The following is a 21,653-nucleotide window of genomic DNA, read 5'->3' on the forward strand; positions in this document are numbered from 1 at the left end:
TTCTTTATATTTGAACATACTGTTTTGGGGCCTTCCATTTTCAGAATCACTTCAAAATGCATGCTGTTTATTTTGGATTTTACTTTGGTTTTTTTTTTTCTCTCTTTATTATGAAATATTCTCCAAGTTAAGGAAGGTTCTCTTCAATGCTGATAATAAACTGGTAGGGTTCATTTCTATACTTAAAATCATAACATATATGACAAATACCATGGTCACATTTAATTTTTGCAAGATTTATTGCTGAATTACAAAAATCACACTCTTTTGTCCTCATTTCTTTTCCTCTGTATGTCTTGAAGGTGATCTCTCTCCATCACTTCCTTGTACATGTTCACTCCTTTGGAGAATTATTTTAATATCCTAAGACAAATGGTTCAAAGAGAAGTTACAAATACTAATAAAGGATGATCAGTACTATGCTACACAAATACTAATAAATGATCACATAGTACATGGCAACCATTAAACAGCTTTTATTTCTTTTTTTCCACTGAACAAACTTCTCCATTTAGTTTTAATCGCACCCTGAGACTTACTACTTGTACCTTTGGAAAGCTATCTAAGATCTTGGAACCTCAGTTTCCATGTCTAATAATGCAGTTGTCATATTAGGTTAATTAACATGTGTAAAAGCAGTTCCACAGAACCTGGCATATAATAAATCTGCAAGTTAAAAGATTATTTCCTTATGAATGAATACAAAAACCAGTATTCACCTTCTATGAAAGAAAATGCTAATGCTAAATTAATCATGTCTATAGATTTGTAGAATTTTAAAACAAAAGATTACTTTCCTGAAACTGTCTCATTCTTTCATTTAAAAAACATCAGGGAAAGAATGATCTGTTTTTCATTTGCTATACAGCTATCTTACATCGTAAATCACAGATATTTTTCAAAATACATTTAAACTATTATCACAATGTAGAAGGAGTACCAACACATGAAAATACAGAATTGCATTTAGGTAGCTTTTAGGTTTTTTTTTTTTTATTTCACAAATTTAGAGAAGTGTTTAATAATATAAGTTCCTTTTCCTCAGAGCTGAGTTTCAAAGACTTCAATTTGACTGTGAGCATTTTAGTTGAGAAGACATGAATTTGTTCACCATTTGTGTTGACCCTTGCTTCTATGCATTGCTTCTATCAGTCACTGTGAGGGATCATAGTGAATCATTTTCTTTAGAGATCTTGTTCCTTATCTCCTAAAGCCACAGGTCAATGCTAAGTGAAGCAAGTGGAAAAGAAAACTGCTCCCCATTGACTTTTCTAGTCTTACCCAGTACAATGCTTTCATTTATTATTTATTTTTTTAGAAATGGAGTTTCGCTCTGTCACCCAGGCTGGAGTGCTGTGGCAAGACCATAGCTCACTGCAGCCTCAATCTCCGAGGCTCAAGAAATCCTCCCACCTCAGTTTTCTAAGTAGCTGGTACTACAGGCACATGTCATCATGTCCAGCTAATTTAAAAAATTTTGTAGAGAGGAGTCTTGCTCTGTTGACCAGGTTTGTCTCAAACACCTGGCCTCAAGAAATCATCCCACCTCAGCCTCCCAAAGTGCTGGGATTACAGATGGGAACTGCTGTGCCCAGCCCACTACAATTCTTAATAACATGTCTTCTTTATATAGTATGTTTATAATAATTAATGTCCTTTTAATATTATCAGAAGTTGATTTGAGGATTAAGGAACAAGCTAACTTGTGATTATCTGACACTCCATAGCATGGGGAAAATGATAAGCTCCAGATATATTTAAACCAGTTTTAGCTAAATTTATAGCTGAAATCAGGGACCATAATTTTCAGTAGCAGTGAATGGAGAAGAGCCTGTGAAAGTCAGAAAATGTTTGACACTGGTGCTTTGAAAACACAAAGCACTGAAGCAGCTATCATATTTTGTTATAAAGATAAAGGAGAAGCTTAGAGAGTACTTTAAAGTCAGTTGCCTTGAAGACAAAGAGGGATGAAAGTCTCCTTCAGTTCACATTTACAATTATAGGTATGTTATCCTAATGTAATTGGGTCCTGATTCATTTGTTCATAAGATATTTTCTGGTGATATTCTGATTTTAACATTAAAAGATTTCTTGCTGTCTCCCATTGAATATAAACCTCAATGATAAGGTAATATGCTTGATTTACAGATTTGTTATAAAAGATGTATAATAATTGAGTCTGTGTTCATCACAAGAGACTAAAGTTATTAAGTTTTTAGAGAAAATTGTTTATTCATTTACATTTATAAATATATATTTATCACAGGAAATTGACTTTGTTCACCAACAACACAGTTCCAATATCCTCACTGATCTTGTTATATTTACACAAATCATTTTTTTAATAATTTAGGAGAATTATTTGAAAATAACTTTTTTACACAAGGCCTCTGAAAGTGGAAATTAAATAAGTGACTTTAGCTGAATACCTATAATGTCCAACACAAAATCTGGAACTTCCACATAGGTATGGACCAGAGGCTTCCTGGGACATGTTTGGACCCTTTATCATCATGGTCCTGCACCAGTGAAAGTCCTTCTTTTTTTCCAAAGATAAGACATGTGCATTCAAGAGATTAGATGCCAGCTCACTAGTCCATCCACATATAATTGCACATGATTCAGAATTATTTACTGTGCACGGTAACTACTACAGACCAGCAGTAGTAGAAGGAGTTTGGTGCAAAAGTAATTGTGGTTCTTTGCCATTGAAAGTAACGGCAAAAACTACAACTACTTTTGCACCAACCTAATAGTAGTAGTACAGTAGTAGTAGTAGTAGTAGTAGTAGTAGTAGTAGTAGTAGTAGTAGTATGTCACATTTATTGAGTGCTTTCTATCTTCCAGGAACTGAGCTAAGTACTTTATATGTATTATCTCATTTAATCTGTACAATCCCCCCCACCATGAGGTGACTCTGATAATTGGCCCTGTTTTATAGATGCAGACACCAAGGCACTTTGAGGTCACTTACCTAAGGCCACACACTTCATAGGTATGAACCCAGTCAGTGAAGTTCCAGAGCCCACTCTCATAACCACAAAACCAGTCCACCTTAATACATTATTAAAATTATGCATACTTAGTGTTTTCAAATATATATCTTAAAACGTTGTCACTTCTAAACAAGAACCTTGTAAACATAAAGCTGTTAGGCAACAACCTTCACTTGCCACTGTTTATAATAGCAAACAACATTTTAACCTGAAAAACCACACTCTAGCTTTTGCTCTTCTTATCTTGAAAGATCTTCAAATGACATCACTGTGGTTGAAGTGTATTATAAAAATGTGATCTATTTACTTGTACATGGATATCTGAAGCAAAAAATGACAGGACAAGTGCAGTGGTTCTTCAAAGATTCTTTTCTCTCCATCCCTTCATTCCTTTTGTTGTTGTTGTTGTTGTTAGCAAAAATGAGAATAGAACCCCTTACTGGAAAGGGACCCTTTTTCACTGTAAATATCAGAATTTAGGCTTTTCAGGACACAGGCACAACTCTTCCTGATGGACCATCATACGAATGACTCCCACTGGTGGTAGTTTACTGGCCTCTAATTAGATTCCTTGGTGGAGTGACCAGGACGAGGTGTGGAGGATGTGAGGAGGAAGAGTTAAAGTAGATGACTCGGGTATATCTTAGAGAAACATTCTGGCAATGAACTAACTCACTAACTCACTCTCTGCTATGAGAATGCCAAGTGCTACTGGTATTGTGAAACTGGTTAACAGAAGACAGACACCCTGCCGCTGGGCGGCTTTCAGCCAGAGAGGTACTGTGCACCAAGGAAAGTTTGGCAAATGCGCAGGCAGAGGTAGTTTTGGAGGTCAGTATGTCAGGATGCTCCTGGAATACTGGGGGTAGGGACTGAAATGTTAGGTATTCTGCCACACTTGGGACAGTTATCTTCAAAGAGGAACTGTGCTGCTCCAAATGCTGATAGTACTTCAGTTAACATTGCTAATTGCTGACACTCCTTCAGAAATGAGGGGAATGTATAACTTAAAAGGAGTCCTCTAGCACTTTGGGAGGCCGAGGCAGGTGCATCATCTGAGGTCAGGAGTTTGAGACCAGCCTGGCCAACATAGTGAAGCCCCATCTCTATAAAAATACAAAAAATTAGCTGGGTGTGGTGGCAGGCACCTGTAATCCCAGCTACTCAGGAGGCTGAGGCAGGAGAATCGCGTGAACCTGGGAGGTGGAGGTTGCAGTGAGCCCAGATCATGCCACTGCACTCCAGCCTGGGCAACAAGAACAAAACTGTCTCAAAAAAAAAAAAAAAAAAAAAAAGGCAGGACAGGGAGTCCTATGGATGACAGCTTTCCTGGGAAGTCAGAGCACCTATTCGGAAAGGCTAACTCTTGAAGGCAGCCATCTGTTGGCTATTTTCTTTCCTCAAGGAAAATGTCAAATAGAATCTTCCCTGCAAGTTTATTGTATTTAATCACTCTGCTCAGAGTGAAGATATTTTCAAACCATCCTGACTTTGTGGGAGTCTTCTTCCCAGTATGAGAGGAAATAATTGTGGCATCATTTTTATGGTCCTACTTGTACTCAGCAATATAAAATAAGTCCTATTTCACATAATCCCAAAGAATTTTGCAAATTATTTTACCGGTTCAACATAAGAGAGCTATTCCCTGATAAGTGGAGCAGGGCATGTAAGCTAAAATGCAGTCTAGAGAGATGGGCCTATGGAACCTACTTTGTGCAGGATGATATTATGGCACAGTATCCCCAAGGAATGCTTGGGGATGAAGAAATATCATATCATGCCCTGCTCAGCAGCCTGTTCATTCTCTCTTGCTTTTCAAATGGAATCCACATTTTCCTGTGATATCTGGGTTCTTCGCAATCTGGCCTGATCTTACCAATTTAATGGGATCATTTTATACCTTTCCCAGGCTCTTCATGGGGTGGGGCTCCTGCAGTCCTTCTCCCATGCCTTCCCCAGACCTTGCCTTCACCCAGGACCCTGCTGCCTCCCTACACCAATAGCAAAATCCATGTAGACTTCCCTTTCCCTCTCGCTACTTTCCCAAACCCTGGCCATCGTTCAAGACCCAGTTTATTCCTTCTTGGGCAGACTCCCTCCATGCTTCCAGCACAAAAATGTCATGTATTGAATTCCTATAATTTTGCACTTGGTTGGTTTAACTCACATCATTTTCTTGAGATTCCCGCATGTAAAAATTATCTTGCAAAAAGGAGTTAATTTTTTTAGAGCAGTGACCAAATTATGTACTCAATTTTCTCTCTCCTATGGAAGCTTATGCCATGGGTCTCAGTAGTAGGTGATCAATATTGAATAGTACCCCTAACAGCCATCATTTCTGTAGCCCTTCCCTTGTGTCAGATACCATGCCAAGTGCTTTACACACACGACCTCACTTAATCCTCACCATCACCCTTTCAATATGAATGTCTCATCCCCATTTAACAGATGAGAAAGCCAGGATTAAGAGAAAGTTAAGGTCAGGGAGCTACTGAGGGGTAGACCTGAGATTCAGTCCCATGACCTGAGTCCAGAGCCTGTGTTCTTAAATGCTATAATCGTATTTCATTACTGCATAGGCTTTGTGTCTAAACAGCTCCTAGCTTGTTAGAAATCAACTTCAGTTATACTAATACAGGCAGTAAAATTAATTTTAATATTAATTAATAATTTAATATTTTAAAGATTCAGCAATTTAGAACAAAAACATTTAGGCACACAGAAAGATATTTAACTCTGAAGAGTTTCATTTGTGTGTATAGGAAGAAAATGGCAAAATGTAACTTGTTGTCATTGAGAAGTGAAGATACACAATCTACACTTTACCAAAGTGAAAGTGCTTTTATTTTCAACTCAGCAAACCCTTTGTAGTTCAATACACAACTCACAGGAGCCAAACAGGGAGACTTCATGTTAAACTGGTATCTGAGAGGGATGTAGTTTCACAGTATGAAAGGGAGTTGGTGTCAGCCTCTGCCCTCCTTAGCTCCTGCTGTTAAAGGCCCGGGACTCGCCTTAGCGGATGCACATTTAGCACGTGTGGTCCAGACCTGCTTGGTGGTTATGTGATTTCTGAGTTGCAGTTCTTCCTTTCTTCTGCTGGGTTTGTCCAGTTTCTCTGGGTTTGTCCTTAGTTTCTCCATCTTGCACACTGTTTTCCTGACGGAAGTGGTGCCCAACCTTTTGCACACACTATCATTTCCACTACAGAGATGATGTGTACCATGAGTGATTAGAGTACAATGAATATGTTAGCACTTGGCTGGAGATCATTGTCTTGGTTAGTTCTTTTTGGCAGGAGGAATCTTATTCTCCAAACTCTTCAATCACGGGCTAGCGTCACTACATGGCTACAGTGACAATCCTAACACTGTCACCCAGCCAGCTTTAACTACCACCTATCAACTGTGCCTAAGCTTGCTGCCCTTTGGATATTTCAGGCTGACCTTTCTGGCCTGGTATGATTACCAGCTTAGCTTCTCCAGATTTTGGCCTGGCCTGGCCTGGCAGAGTCCAGTTTCTTTCTCTTCCATGCCAGCTCACATTTAGAAACATCGTAGCATGTCCTGAACCGGAGCCCAACCACATTAGAGCACTTTGGGGTAATACTCACAGGAAACTTATAGTCTGAATAATTTGAAATCAGGTCTTGAATAAAAGGATGCTTCAAGAGAACAGCAACTTCAATTGGCTCCAGGTTCTCGGCACCTAGGTCTTGAAATGTTTTTATGAAGCCCTTTAAAGAAGAAGAATGAATATGAAGTCAATCAACCTTACAATCCAGCAGCTGTTAAAAAATAGTTGTATTTACTAAAGAGATTCTGTATAATTTCTATACAATGATATATTTTGAGAGCCGTTCCATAAAAATATGCTCAGAATTGAGGCCAACTTTTTACAAAATAATCTAACCAACCTCTGCATAAATGTTCTCTATCTTTAGGTGGCTGGCAAATCTGTTAGAGTCCTGTGCTTCACTTCCCCCTTTGAACACTTTGAGTAATGTTTCCATGGAAATCTTTTCATTGTTTGCATTTTCAGGGATTTCTTCATCCTTCTGTCCCCTTTCCCCCCTGTTGTCTTTTAATTTCCTTTCTTCTCTTGCAGCATTTTCCTCAGGTTCAGGAAATTCCTCAGCTGGACTTGCATCAGTTGAGGAGGTCTGCAAAGTTAAATGAAGAGAACATGAAGTCAACCTGAAGTTTTTTCCACCAATAGAGACTTTTAGAATATACCAATTTCATAATCACATGCTTTTCACGAATGACAGAGCCTACCACAAACTAGCTAGCCAGTCTAGAAGACAATACGCTAGCTGTCTTGAAAATCACAATGTCAAAATTCAAGACCAGTTTTACTTGTAGTGTACAGAAGCTTGTATAGTGTGGAGTGTGTCCTACACATCTTCATACATTCTTGGGCTGATTACACTGCCAGGTACTTCTACACCTGTAATAGATATAGATATACACATGTATATAGATGTTAAACAAGATTTGCTTTTGAAATTGATTGCAATTGAGAGGCTAAGGCAAGTCAATTGCTCTAGCTTGACAGATTCTAAGAGCTTCAGAAACACTTCTTTGGACACTGGAGGATATCCCAACTAAACACTCAGAAGGCAAAATAGAAAACAAATCCAGTATACAAAATCAGGTTGAGATTTTTACTGCTGCTCTTTGAAATTTGGCCAGAAGCCATGAACTCAGGCACTCATGAGTATGGTGAGGAGTAAATAGTTTCGATTTCTTATGTATCAAAAGCCTGAATGTATATATTCTTCTTATGTATCCTATCATTGACCCAGTAGTTACAGGACTAGGAATTGATCCTGAAGAAATATTCATTTGCACAAATACTTTTGTATATGGCTGTTCATTCAGTATTACAGCAAAAATAGAAAACCTAAGATTCCAAAAAATTGGGGGAATGGTAATATGAACTCTATTTCTGCAATGGAATATTACACTGCCATGAAAAATGATGGTTTAGCAGAATTCTTAATAACACAATAAAACACTCAGGATAGGATAAGTGCAAAAAGAAAGCAGAAAACAAAGTAATACATGCAGTAGGATACTTTGCTTATATATCTATACTATTGATGAAAATGGAAAGCAAACACATTAAAGAGTTAACAGTGGTGACTTCTGGATAGCAGAATAGACAATTTCCTTTGCTTTGTGCTTCTTACATTCTCTATAGTAAATTTGTGTGTATATGTGTGTATACATGTGTGTATGTATGTATGCTTCAATCTTTGACAATTTGCCAAGAGAAAAAGCATTTTGGCATTTTGGCTAGCCAGATGTCACAGAATATCTGAGATCTGATCTCCTTTATTCCAAAGAAGAAAAAAATGCGAATTTAGGAGGGTGCACAATGCTGTAAATATTTAATTTGGTAGAAGTATTAAGTCTATAGATTGTGCAAGCTCTTTCTAAATAGTCATGTAAATCTCACGTATGGAAGAATTATGATGCAGCATAGAATTAAGCCTCTGGTAGTCACATGTCCCTATAAAAAATTTGGAGGGACAGTGGACAGTGTAATGAAGGCAGGTTACATTTGCTATAGCTCTATGTGGTCACTTTGCCTTAGGTGGGTCTCTATATCCATTGTTAAGGTGGGAATTTAAGCTTGAAAAAAGCTTAAATTTAAGCTTGAAAAAAGAAAGAAAAAAAAGACAGGGAAAATTTTGGAATCAAAATTTTGGAATCAAAATCATACATATTTATATAATTTTCCTCCAGGCTTTTGTCCATATTAAACAATTGGAAATGCTACATGGCAGAAAAGTGAAATCAGCTTTAGTATTTCTACCCAGGAATCTTGGGGATGATTGCATTGGCTACCCGTCAATAATTTTCCAGGGCAACGAAACAGTATAGTGAAATGAACATAGTTGTGAAGTAAAACATCTTTCAGAGTGAGTCCAGGATGAATAAATTTCTATTCAGAGTGTAGCATAGGTTCTGTGTACCCAAGATAGAACATACCCAACATAGCTGTGGGCAAGCAAACGACTAGCTGCTTAGATGAGCAGATGATATCAGACTTAAGCAAAGAAGGAACCTGGCCTCTCTCTAACTCCTTCCATAATTAGGGAGAAGCTTACTTTAAAAAGGCCTGATGTAAGCCTAATGGAATAAATGATTCCAAAGTCCTGATGTAAGCATAATGGAATAAATGATTTTCTAAAAAATTTAAGAGGTAGCAATGTAAACATCTGAAATGTCAGAGTGAGTAATCCTTAACTTATTAGTGCCAGAGGATGCTTTTTACATGTTTGCTATTTTTGCTCTCTAGGGGGTTGGTACAGAATAGGCCTAGTGGCTCAGTGGGAGGGGAAGGAAGGGAGAGAGACTGAGATCAAACTGAAGATGTTGGCATGGTCCTGCAGGGAGGGAAATGTGTGCAAGAGGCAGTGGTTATCTCCAACAGAGTCTCTGAAAGCTGGTGATGTTGAATGTGGGTGCAGGAACAAAACCAGTGAGGCCAATTTGGAGAAAAGCCAGTACGTTTGAATGAGCAGTTATCAGTGGTATCAAAGATCTACAGAAGTCACATTATTATCTAAGCAGGGGAACAGATTGTGGTGCTGTCAAGCACTATGTCACACTTGGCTAACTCTCAGGACTCCCAACAAATATGTCCCCAGAGTGCTACCTGTGTGTCTTCCTGACCATGCATTTCTATCATTCAATCAGCTCAGTCCCACATCTCAGATGGCAGCACAGAGGTCTGTTCTTGGACTAATGTGGGCAAAGCCTCAAAGAGTAGAAGGGCATAGAAATGTATGTGTTTTCTACCCCAGGGCCTCAAACGCTCCTTGCCAAGATGTTTTTACAAGACTTTTGCAATGTGAGAGATTCAAGCTCACAATTTACTAACCCCATGCCACACAGGTGCCAGAACGAACCATGTTCCCAAATGTCATTTATTTAAAGATCCACCTAGATTAGTGCATTACTGATGAATGCCTTGCTCTTAAATTTCTTTTAAATTACCCAAGAAGCTGTGGCTTTAAACAGAAGGCCTGAGCTGCATTGAATAAAATCAGCATGAATAGCAGAAATAGAGTAAAGAAGAATGAAACGCTGGGGAGATTTCCAGTTGTTTGTGTGGAAAGCAAAAGCAGAGATCTGATTGAATGGCTTGGGAGTAAATATGAATCTGCTGGAGGTGTTATTTCTGAGCATTATGGCTTCCTGGGACAGGGTTGCCCAGGAAACTGGAACACAGTGGAAATGGCACAGAAATGCAGTGCCACAGTTGGAGACAGCAGGATGAGGAGTGAGTGAGAATGAGGGAGGTGGGTAGCTCCTGTGTTCCAAATGCCCCTAGGGTTCACTCCAAGTCAGGGACAGGCCTGTGTGTGTGAGAGAGCCCTGTGCTCCATCCTGGCTCCACCTCCCACCCACTAGCTTAATCTCTGCAGTGCAGTGTTCTTGGTTCAATTCCTCCATGGTGTCTTTGGATTTAAAAGGAGCTCTTGAGAACAGCACTCAAGGAGAGCTGCTTCCTGGGTGGGAACACTAGCATACGGTGAATGCAGCACTCAGGGATGGAAGGCATTAAGCGTCTTCCTGTGCTAGCTAGCCTGGCTGCCAGCCTCAGAGACAACTGTCTGTTGCTATGGCAACAGCTCTAGCACAGACTTCCTTTTTCCTGGCCTTTCATGCTCATCACAGCCTCCTGGAGTCTGCTGTTGCCTCTGCCTGCCTGGAATGTCTGCTTTCCTCCTCTCTACCATGGAGACTAGACTAAACGCCATTCATTTCACTGTCCCTCTCTTCCTTCTCCCCTTCTTTCCTGGCCATGTTCACAAATACTAATCAAGCACTGGCTATGTGGCAGCACTTCAGAGGACATGAAGATGGGTAACAAGGTGTCCCAAACTCAAGGCAGGAACCATTTGGCAGTAGAAATAAATAGATAAGTGGTCCCCTGCCTGAAGGCCTAGGTCTCCTTATTTCCCTCCTTTTCCCGCTATAGTCTCTCCTCAACACAGAGAGATCCTGACTTAGTGAAGCCGGGTGACTGCACTCTTCCAATGACTTCTCATCCTGTACAGAGTTAAAACTAACATCCCTGCAGTGGCCCTCAGGGTCCTCTCCCTCTCACTTCCCTTCCTTATTACTCTCCTCCAGCCTGGTCCTCTCCAGTTCTGCTGGCTAGCCCTAGCTCTTGGAACACAACAGTCATGGCCGCACTGAGGGGCTTTTGCACTTACTGTTGTCCTCACTTCAAGTGCTTGTGCCCCAGAGACCTGCAAGGCTCTCTCCCTCACCTTCTCCAGGCCTCTGTTTATATGTCTCTTCACAGAGAGGCGTTCTCTGGCCACCCTACTGAACATTGCAACCCCTATTCCCATGCCTGTATTTTCCCCCTGCATTCTTTTTTTTTTTTCCATAGAATTTATCACCGTTTGATGTAGTCTCTATTTTGCTTATTTGTTTATTGCCTGTCTTCCTCCTGCCTGGAATAATTTTTGTTCACTGCCATACCCCCAAATCAAGAGTAGTCCCCAGCACAGGCAGGTGCTCAATAAATGTTTGTGGAAGCAGTGAATGTGTGTGTGTGAGGGTGCTCCACCCTGCCAGGGAAGTTCTGGTTATAACCTGGGCCTTGCTGCGAGAGTGCTCAGTGTTGTCAGGAGACGCTTCGTGAAAGATGTGGCATTGCTGTAGGCCTTGGATAATGGGGAGGCCTCAGATCCTTTGAGACCAGATGAAGGGTACGCCAGGTGGAGAGCGTAACAAGAGTAAAGAAGAGAGGCAGGAAAGGAGAGGACATCCACACTTCTTCTGGCTGGCAAGGCCTCATGTTAATCTGCCTTTTATTCCATGCTCCCTCCCTGTTTGGGGCATCATTCATTCTTTTCTGTAGGAAGGAGGCCAATTAGAGTCCCTTCAGGAGAGCAAGTTTGGCTTCTTTTGTGTTCCTCACGGGGCCATGCAAAAAGCATAGTTTACAAAGTGAATGAACTAATTAATTGATCAATTAATTTATGCAATGTTTACTAAGCTCTGTACCAGGCCTTGCCTCAAGTTTAGGGATGTAGAACAAAACAGATGCCTCCTGCCCACCAAACTCCCAGTCCACAGGATGCTTAGAGTCTAGAGAGAAGCAGATCTCAAGGAAGTCATTGCCAGGTGAGGAGTATCTCATAGGGGAAGCAGGGTGCACCATGGGAATGTATAGCTGCGGGTCTGACATCATTTGAGGTGAGGGAAGACAGACATTAATGAGACCTCACAGCATGCTGTGATCTTGGCTTAGATCACAGATTCAGAGTTAGTTTAGGGAACTCCCATCTACAGGGAGATACAGAAACATTCCTGGGAAAGTGGCAAATTCAGTGCCCGTGAATGCACATCACACCTAACTCCTCACTTATTTGGGAAACTTATTATTATTATTATTATTATTTTGAGATGGAGTCTTACTCTGTCACCCAGGCTGGAGAGCAGTGGTGCGATCTTGGCTCACTGCAACCTCTGCCTCCCAGGTTCAGATAATTCTCCAGTCTCAGTCTCTCGAGTAGCTGGGACTACAGGCACACACCACCACACCCAAGTAATGTTGTATTTTTAGTAGAGACGGGGTTTCACTATACTGGTCAGGCTGGTCTCGAACTCCTGACCTCAGGTGATCCACCTGCCTTGGCCTCCCAAAGTGCTGAGATTACAGGTGGGAGCCACTACACCCAGCCCCTTATTTGGGAGACTTTTAAATTGGGGTTCTACTGTCAAAGAAGGCAGCTTTCTTGAATGGAAATACACACTCCTGGCTGAACTTTCTGCCACTGTGTGTTGAACCAGTATTTACAGCACACTGGTTTGAAGAGTTGTTAGCTCACTAGATATGTATCTGGCCTCACTCTGGCTCTGGTGGAATGGGAAGGAAATCTTTCTGTCCACATGCTCAGGGCCAAACTTTAAGGTGGCATTTAAGAGTTTCTCTCTTCCCTCCCATGAATGCAGTTACAGGAACCTCCCATTCCTTTCAGACTACTTCAACTTCATATTTTCACAAGTATGTGTGAAAAAGACAGAAGTTTGTGTCTGGAACCTCTGAGGAGTCTGGACTGGGTGGCAATCTTTTCCCCTTTGTTTCTACAAAGGAAAAATAGAAACAAGCATCCCATCAGATAGAGCCACTGCTCTGGCTCCCAAAGAACAGAACCAAAAGCCATGTCAAGAACAAATGGGCACCTAGGAAGCACATTACCTAGCACCCTGCTGGAGACTATACCATCCCAAAAGCCAGGGAATGCCAATGCCTTAGAGTTCTCAAGGGGAAGGTGAGGTGGCATCTTAATTGGATATTAAGCTTCTTTGTCCTTGGACACAGATGATATGAAATGCAGGTTTCCAGTGGCCAGGCTTTGGCCTGAAACACTACCAAGCCACATATATGTGGTGTGCATATAGACCTGAACTTGTTTCATCTATCGTTTCTACACAGAATCCCAAATGGATTGGGTTGATACCCATTTCTGTTTCATTTATCAGGATCAGCACTCATGCCACATAAAGGCCATCCTTTACAGAGTAAAGTTTGATTCCACCAAGACACTTTGAACAAATTTTGATTTTACTACAAAAATGGTCGATGGCAATTGGGTCCCCAGGTCTTAATCCAATTGAGTAAGGCTTTGTTGAAGACCTAGTATGTGTAAAGCATCATATTACACACCTAGGAAAATATGGAGATGAAAAGAACAGAGTTCTTGTTGTCACTTTAGGGTCTTCAGGCATCCCCTCCAGACTCTATAGTTAGTCTATTTCTGGAATACAATTACCTTTTCTGCATTTGGAATGGAAGCTTTGACTTGTTGGAAGACATGAGTCCCAACAGCCACACTGAGGGCCCTGTAGACTCCTTCCACGGTGTCTGGGTGGCAAGCAAAGTAAAGCAGCATCTGTGTGTAGTCAAGTTGGGGTGGATCCTTCTCATAGTCAGCAAATAGCCTAAAGAAAAACTGCACACAAAAAGAATTCCAAAGATAAAATGGGTGCACTCTCATAGTCAATAGTTAGTCATGGCAATGGAGAATCTCCCCAGGAGCTTTGGAATAAAGTTACCTTCTGAGGGTTGAATTAGTAAAGCTAACATAAAATGAATGGTACGAACTGAATAATGTTAAGAAGAAAAGCAGTAAAAGTAAGGCCCTGAAATATTGTAAAAGAAATGTTGCGCTAATTAATGCTACTAACATATTTAGGAAATAATGTACTAATTAAGGGTAGTGGGGGGCTGCACGTTAAATAGGAAAAGAGAGCCACAAGCCCAAGGACCCATCTATCTGTCCTCAGCATTCTCCGGACAAACTAGGCCCTGGCCCTAAATATGAGGCTTCTGGTCCATTGGTCTCTGTGGGGAGTGAAAGGAGGGAAAGAATATGATGCCTAAAGCCACTGGGATTCTAGCTATTAAAAAGTCTTAAAACTGGTTCACCTCTTCTGGACTTCATACTCAAGCTACTGACCCTAGTTGGCTTCACTTCCAGGCAGAGTGTACTGAACACCAAATATCAAATCAGCAATTTTCTCACTCTGAATGCCCAAGCTGACATTGACACAGTGTCTTGTGCATTTGGCAGCATGAGGAGTTAGTGCTTGGGAGTCAAATATCCTCTGGGGCCCTCCAAAGCAGAGGCCCAAACCCTGGAACACATAGGCCACACCTAAGCACATAAGCAGCCCCGTCTGGGGAGACTGCTACCTTCCAGCTCTTCACAAATGTATATTTATGACCTGGAGAACATTTTCAAAATGTGAATTCTGATTAAGTATATGGTGCTGGGCCATCTAAGATTCTGCATGTCTAGCAAGGTTCCAGGTACTTCTAATGTTGCTGGTTCTGGCCCATACTTTGAGAAGCAAGTTCCTAGAGTCAGAGGGTATTTCCACCAGGTTATTTGTTACCAAAAACCCTTACAACTATGAATAGTTTTAACTAGGCATAAATGAAGTTAACAGGTAGAAAAATAATTTCTGATATTTGGAAAATCCCACAAAAATTTAAATAATGTCTCAAAGAAATGAGAGAGGCCAGGCATGGTGGCTCATGTCTGTAATCCCAGCACTTTGGGAGAACGAGGCAGGCAGATCACTTGAAGCCAGGAGTTGGAGACCACTCTGGCCAACAAAGCAAAACCCCATCTCTACAAAAAGTACAAAAATTAGCCAGGTGTGGTGGTGGGTGCCTGTAATCCCAGCTACTCGGGAGGCTGAGGCAGGAGAATTGCTTCAACCTGGGAGGCAGAGGTTGCAGTGAGCTGAGATCTTGCTACTGCACTCCAGCCTGAAAAAAAAGAAGAAGATAAAAGAATAAATGAAATAAGTAAACTATGTGGTGATTATGAAAACACAGAAAAAAGAGCAGGTCAAGGAAAGGGGAATTGAGAGTGAAGAGTGGGGAGGGGCTAGGCAGCAAGATTGAGGTGAAGTTTGACCATTGACGTGGAGGAGGGCAGGGAGTTAGCTGGGGAAGACATCTAGGGGAAGAGCATGACAGACAAAAGGGCTGCTGAGGCCGAACTCCCAAGGTTGGGGCAGGCCTTGCATGTTTGATCAACAATGAGCAGGTTCAGTGTGGCTGAGCCAGAATGGGCAAAGGGATCATGGCAGGAGGTGAAATGAAAGAGGCAACAGGATCAGAACACACAAGGCCTGGTGGGACACGTAAGGATTTGGGCCTTTCCTCTGAGTAAAACACAGAGTCACGGAAGTTTTGAGTGGGGGCTGCTGTGATTTGATCTGCAAACTGGGTGAAGACAAAGCATAATCAGGGAGACCTATCATGAGGCCATTGCAGCCATCTAGGTGAAGTTGATTGTGGCTTGTTCCAGGTGATAGCAATAGGGCTGGGAAGCAGTGGTCTCGTTCGGCATTTATGCGTTTTGAAGGTAGAACTATCAGGATTTCCTAAGGTATTGGATGTGCAGTTTGAGAGAAGAGAGGAACTGGGATGACTCCTGGGTTTTTGCCTGAGCAACTGGAAGGATAGGTTGCCATTGACTGAAATGGCAAGAGGTTACGGAGGACCTGGAGGTGCAGATGTGTGCAAGTTTCTGCAGTGAGTCCTGGCAGCACTGGGAGCAGAGCCAGGGCTTCTGGCCTCCAGGATTCCTAATGTGTCCATTTCTCTCCAATTTGGTATTTCTTATTCTAATTACAGCCACATAAATAAACAAACATCTTTTGTTGTTTGACGTTTTATCTCTGCCCACCTGTCTTTAGAAGGTTAACCATTAACCACTGTTTAACCATGTATAGTTAACCTGTTTAGCTTGTTGACTAACACTTACCTAGGACTTATTATGTGTCACTCGCTGTTCTAAGAGTACCACACACACGAACTCCCTCTGCACAACAGCCCCACCAGAGAGGGATAAGAAAGCAAGGTGCAGAGAGATTGGGTCATGCCGTGGATACCTCACAGCTTATAAACAGTGAAATCTGTGCTTCTATCCCAGGGTAAGAACACTGAGATTTATGTAACTTCTGAGCATTGAGTATCACAGACACCCATGGGGAGTATGGAAAACACCACTCCTTTTACCTTTTCTGTCATACAGACATCATACACATCCCTGTCAGCTATCTTTTGTTCCATAACACCACTTTTTGCTCAGTCTCCACAGTCCTGCCTCTGCTGCTGACTTTGTTCCTTTCCTCCCTGTAATCTTCCAGCAGCAGGTGGGAGCCACCTGCTCCAAAAGTACTAAAAGGTCCTTTTCTGTTTTGCTGCCAGGTGAGCAGCTCAGATTCTGCCTTTGATTGACATTTCTAAAAACTTCTGGCTGACAATGAAAGTACTTTGCACTTGGCATAATATTCAAACTGCCAGTTGCTTCCAACTAATAAAGAACCTGTTTATGTTGATGGCAGATTTGTTCACAAAAGCATATAGAGACCATTCCAAAACTCTCCAGGATAATTGGTTTTCAGTCCTCCAGTTTCACATTAAAAATAACAACACACAAAATACTGCCCCTGCAACTGCCAACCTTATATCTTGGGCTTTTTTGGTAACTCTCTGACCCTTTATCTTACCTGCTCTCCTGCTAGCATCTAGCAGAAGTGCTCAAAAAATATGCATCCAATTGAAGGAAATTACTCCATTTATGGCTACAACTGGAGTGTTGCTCAATTTTGTACTGCAATTTGGAACTAATGGCTGGCTAGAATTTGAACAATCCATATATTATACAGAGTTCACTGTGATGTCTAAATCTACCATTCAGTTTTTTTCATGTCTTACTGAGGATAGAGTGGCATTGAGATTTTTAAGGTCTGGCTTTTCATTGTGGCCTCAGAAATAGAGGCTCATAAAATGCTATTATTGAGGATAATAATAATATTGAGAGCAGCAAGCTCTGATGGGCCATGGGCAACGGTATAGGCAAACCCTTGCTGTATTAGTCAAAATCAAAGAGAAATGGACATAGGTAAAATGACAAATTTTATCCTAAGCTTTTAGAATTGGAAGGAAACTCAGAGACAAACGTGTTAAAAACTTAGCTTATTTGACAGATGAGGAAGGTGAATTCTGAGAGGCCATGGAATTGTCCAGGTTCACAGAGAATTAACAGTAAGGCTCTGATATTCTGGCCGCTGCCTCCTCCCCCGAGCTTCTCTACACTGACTCCTTAGTGAGCACTAAGGTCAGCACTTTGGAAAGACAGCAGAGGAACTGAGGGGCAGGGGCGCAGTCCAAAGCAAGTTACACAAGTGGAAGAAAAACACAAAGGAAATGGTTAGTGCTTTAATTCCATATTTTTTGAAGATCTCAGTAATTACCTCTATAAGATGCTCCTGCCTATTAAATGGCAGGGGTTCAAGAGGATTTTCTGGAATTTTTATATCTTCATCTCCTGTAAACCACAGACCAGCCTACATAAAACAAAACAAAACAAAACAAAAAAACAAAACAAAAAAAACAAAATTATTAAAGTATGTGTTATGCTGAGATGTTCCTCTAAAAGCCACAGAGACTGAGCCAATCTTGTCTCTAGAGCAGTTATCTCCCAAGTAGGATGCAGGAACCACAGGGGTGTAGGAGAAAATACTAGAACTCCCATTTACATTTCTTTTTATCTCATTCTTATGTAATTTTTATTTTTACATCTTTGATAATGTTCATAATGTATTATGTGCTGTTGTATATGTATATACTTTATAAATAAGTACCCATAGATTAGGAGTGCTGGCTACTTTTTTTTTTTTTTTTTTGAGAGGGAGTCTCGTTCTGTTGCCCAGGCTGAAGTGCAGTGGCCGGATCTCGGCTCACTGCAAGCTCCGCCTCCCGGGTTCACGCCATTCTCCTGCCTCAGCCTCTTGAGTAGCTGGGACTACAGGCGCTCACTACCATGCCCGGCTAATTTTTTATACTTTTAGTAGAGACGGGGTTTCACCATGTTAGCCAGGATGGTCTCGATCTTCTGACCTCGTGATCCACCCGCCTTGGCCTCCCAAAGTTCTGGGATTACAGGCGTGAGCCACTGCGCCCGGTCAATGCTGACTATTTTTAATGATTGGAGCGTGTGATGAGGCTTGGAGGCTGCTACCCTGTATTAATCTTGCAGTAGTCATATTTTGGAGGAGTCTGTGCCCCCATTAAAAATAGCTCACATTCCTTATGTACTGTTCATGTCCTATCTGTTTGTGGAGACTTGCATGGTGCTGGTATACATTGCTGGTTTTAGAAAACTCTTTGTTAAGTAACTGAATAACTGACTCAAGAGCTCGGTGACCTCTTGTTCATGACGTCCGTCTGTCTCAGTTTATAACTGACATCAATTAGAACTTCATTTCCGCAATGCAAGCATACTATTTTACTGTCCTAATGGGACGTTTTCGACAAATCTTGTACAAGTTTGAGCTAAAGTTATTTTGATTTTTCCACTGAAACAACATTGTGTGTGTGTGTGGGGGGGGGTGGGTTAGTGAGCTGGCAAGTGCTGATAATCTGTGAAAGGCATGCAGGCTGGTCAAGTGGGCCTTTCCAAATGGGGGTTTCAGAGGAGGGGGACCTGAGGGTGGAAGGGGAGAGGTCAGAGCTCAGAAAACAACCGTTCCCAAAACACAGGCAGTGTTCAAAGAAGTATTGCTGAGTTTCTCTTAAACGCAGCATCCAGCTTTCTCTAAGAAACTCACACCTTTGGTAAAATAGTTTCCTGGTTTTAGCTCAGCACTTTGGTGAAAATTGCCAATACCCTTTGTTCTTCTCATGTTTGTGCAAAAGAATATTCAAATTGATATCCTACGTTGATTGCCACATACAATAAATAGCAAAGGTCAATAATTTCATGAGTGCACACTTTTTAAAATCTTAAGACAGCTATGGAAACAAAGTAAGTTTTGCTCTGCTGCTTTTGTTTTCAAACAAAACCACCTCAACAAATTGTAAATCTACTTGGAAAATAAATGTAGCAGAACTCAAATAACCGAACACCTGTCTTGATCAGCCCTGAAAGAGCCTTGTCATAGTTTGTCTTTTTTCCTTGTGGCTCAACTCTATGAGCCTGGAAACCTCAGAGCTCTCACAAAAAAAAGGAGGCCATGAATTAAGGAAGAAAAGGGAAGCAGGAATGTATGTGATTGGTGAAATACATGTGAGATGCAGGCACCTGGAGAATATTACTCTGTTTCAAAGTTAGCTCCTTCTGAAAGTCTCCCTCTTTCATGTCTACCAGCAATGTGAAATGGTGAGCAATATAATGACATTAATGAAGATCAAGTAAGTAATTCAGGCCCCTCTCTGTTATGAAATGTTGCTTTTACTCTTTTCTTAGTCAAACTTCTCAAAAATCAGTTGGCTTTTCTTGTTTTCACTTCCTATAGACTCATTCATTTCCTCAACCCTCTGCCATCTAACTTCTGTAATTATTTTTCCACCAAAATTTCTCTAGCACAAGTTACCAGTTACATCCCACCTGCCACGTCCAATGACCTACTGGGTTATCCATCACTTTCCTTGAGTGATCTCATACATTCATAAATTCAATAACCATTTACATGATATTAACTTGTGATCCCTTCTGTATGGGCCATATTAGACTGGACATTTCTCTCTTCATTTCCCACAGATATTTCAAACTCAACTTCTCAGAAATAATCTCAACATTCATCACCCTCTCACCCCAAAGAGAAAAAACTTGCTCCTTTCCCTGTGTGTGTGTGTTTTTTTACATCACTGTTGTTTCTACTCTGGGAGCTTAGAGTGTTGGACATTGGGCTTATTAAAAGCTTTGCAGATGATTCTAATGTACAGCCAAGGATAAGAACCACTGGTTAGGAACTCAGGAGAAGAACAAAAAAGTTTATGTAACTGCTTTCAGAACGCTTTGTTCTCCTGGAAGTTCTGACTTTTTCAGATCTTTTCCCTGGGGATGGAAGTCAGGCTTCTGCCTAGGGCTTTGACACTGCCTGTGCTGCCTCTGGGTGACTAGATAAGGGCAGCTGAGAAGCAACGCACTGGCCTGAGACCTGGCAATGTAACATCTGAGTAATTCACTTCTTAGGTCACGAGTGTTCTGGTGTTATCAATGCCATCAGGTGCTGGTAACAACCTGCATATATTGCTCGAAAGTGATGGTGCCCAACTGCGCCTTATCCACAGCCTTGAATTTCTGAAGAGTCTCAAGGAGCTCCTCCTCCAAGGGAATGGGCCAAGGCATTGAGGTTACTAACAGGAACTTCCGCCAGTCCACAAACTCAGAGTTGACTGTTAATAAAGATGTTAATTCCTGTAACTAGAAGAAAACAGGAAATGTCTTTGGAATATATACATGAATCTATATTGATGCTCTACTTGCTCATATTTTCACAGTGAGAGTATCCCATGAAAGAAGTAGGACTTTTCACTGGCACATAGAATCAGTTCTGTCTTTTGTTTCCTTTATTCTACCAACCAGTCCACAGCAGACAGCCCCAGAAAGTGTTTCATTTTTTGCTTCCTTGACATTTGTGACTTTTGCTTACCATCATACCATCAAATACATCACTCCAGTTAACTTTGTACCTTTCCAACAGAGGAGAGACAAAAATTATAGCTGTGCCTGTTCAAGGGCTCTGTGGCCCGTGGGGGAATGCTCTTTAAGCATTCTGTTTTCTGAACATTCTTAAGGAAAAGGTTATGATGAAAAGCAAGAACAACCAGAATTATCTACTATTACTAGTTAGGATCATTCCATCTGGTAGTTATAGATAGAAACTCACTGGTTGAACATCACGGTCTCTATAATATTTCACTGACAGATCATCACTTATTTTTCAAATATTGAGCATTTGCATACTATATGTTTTCATTGGAAGTTCATTCATTTTTCATTCACTCATGTTTCATTGATTGCATATTAAATGTCAGACCCTATGCAAGTACTCGTTATTTTAGAACTATTGATGCATTAATCAAATAAGAATGCTTAAAGCTTTAAAACTCAGACAACATAGAAGCTTACTTCAGATTGGGTAAGGTGCATCCAACTACTAGGAAAGTTGTTTGTGCCGAGGTTCAGGGTCACCAAATCGATCAGAATGTCAGTAAATGCTTTATTTCCTATTATGCCTATAATACAATGAAAAATATTTTGTCACTTGGTTTAGGTGATGGTTTTTATCTTCTTTTGCTAAAATAGAA

At 41.0% G+C, this 21,653-nt stretch overlaps 1 protein-coding gene across 1 annotated transcript in view; it reads right to left on the minus strand.

Moving 5' to 3' along the window:
• Positions 1–215: 215 nt before the first annotated feature.
• SPEF2 (sperm flagellar and cilia associated 2) overlaps positions 216–21,653 on the minus strand; it is a 198,216-nt gene continuing 176,778 nt past the window's right edge. The window contains exons 30-36 of the mRNA XM_017878302.1: positions 21,475–21,581; positions 20,584–20,766; positions 17,813–17,905; positions 13,807–13,986; positions 6,913–7,158; positions 6,610–6,732; positions 216–363 (exon numbers count right to left, since the gene is read on the minus strand). Coding sequence (XP_017733791.1) covers positions 274–363; positions 6,610–6,732; positions 6,913–7,158; positions 13,807–13,986; positions 17,813–17,905; positions 20,584–20,766; positions 21,475–21,581 — 1,022 coding nt within the window. The 3' untranslated portion in view covers positions 216–273. The remainder of the gene's footprint in view (positions 364–6,609; positions 6,733–6,912; positions 7,159–13,806; positions 13,987–17,812; positions 17,906–20,583; positions 20,767–21,474; positions 21,582–21,653) is intronic.

Source organism: Rhinopithecus bieti, unplaced genomic scaffold (genome assembly GCF_001698545.2).
Source record: "Rhinopithecus bieti isolate Rb0 unplaced genomic scaffold, ASM169854v2 scaffold_11655, whole genome shotgun sequence".
Lineage (NCBI taxonomy): Eukaryota > Metazoa > Chordata > Mammalia > Primates > Cercopithecidae > Rhinopithecus > Rhinopithecus bieti.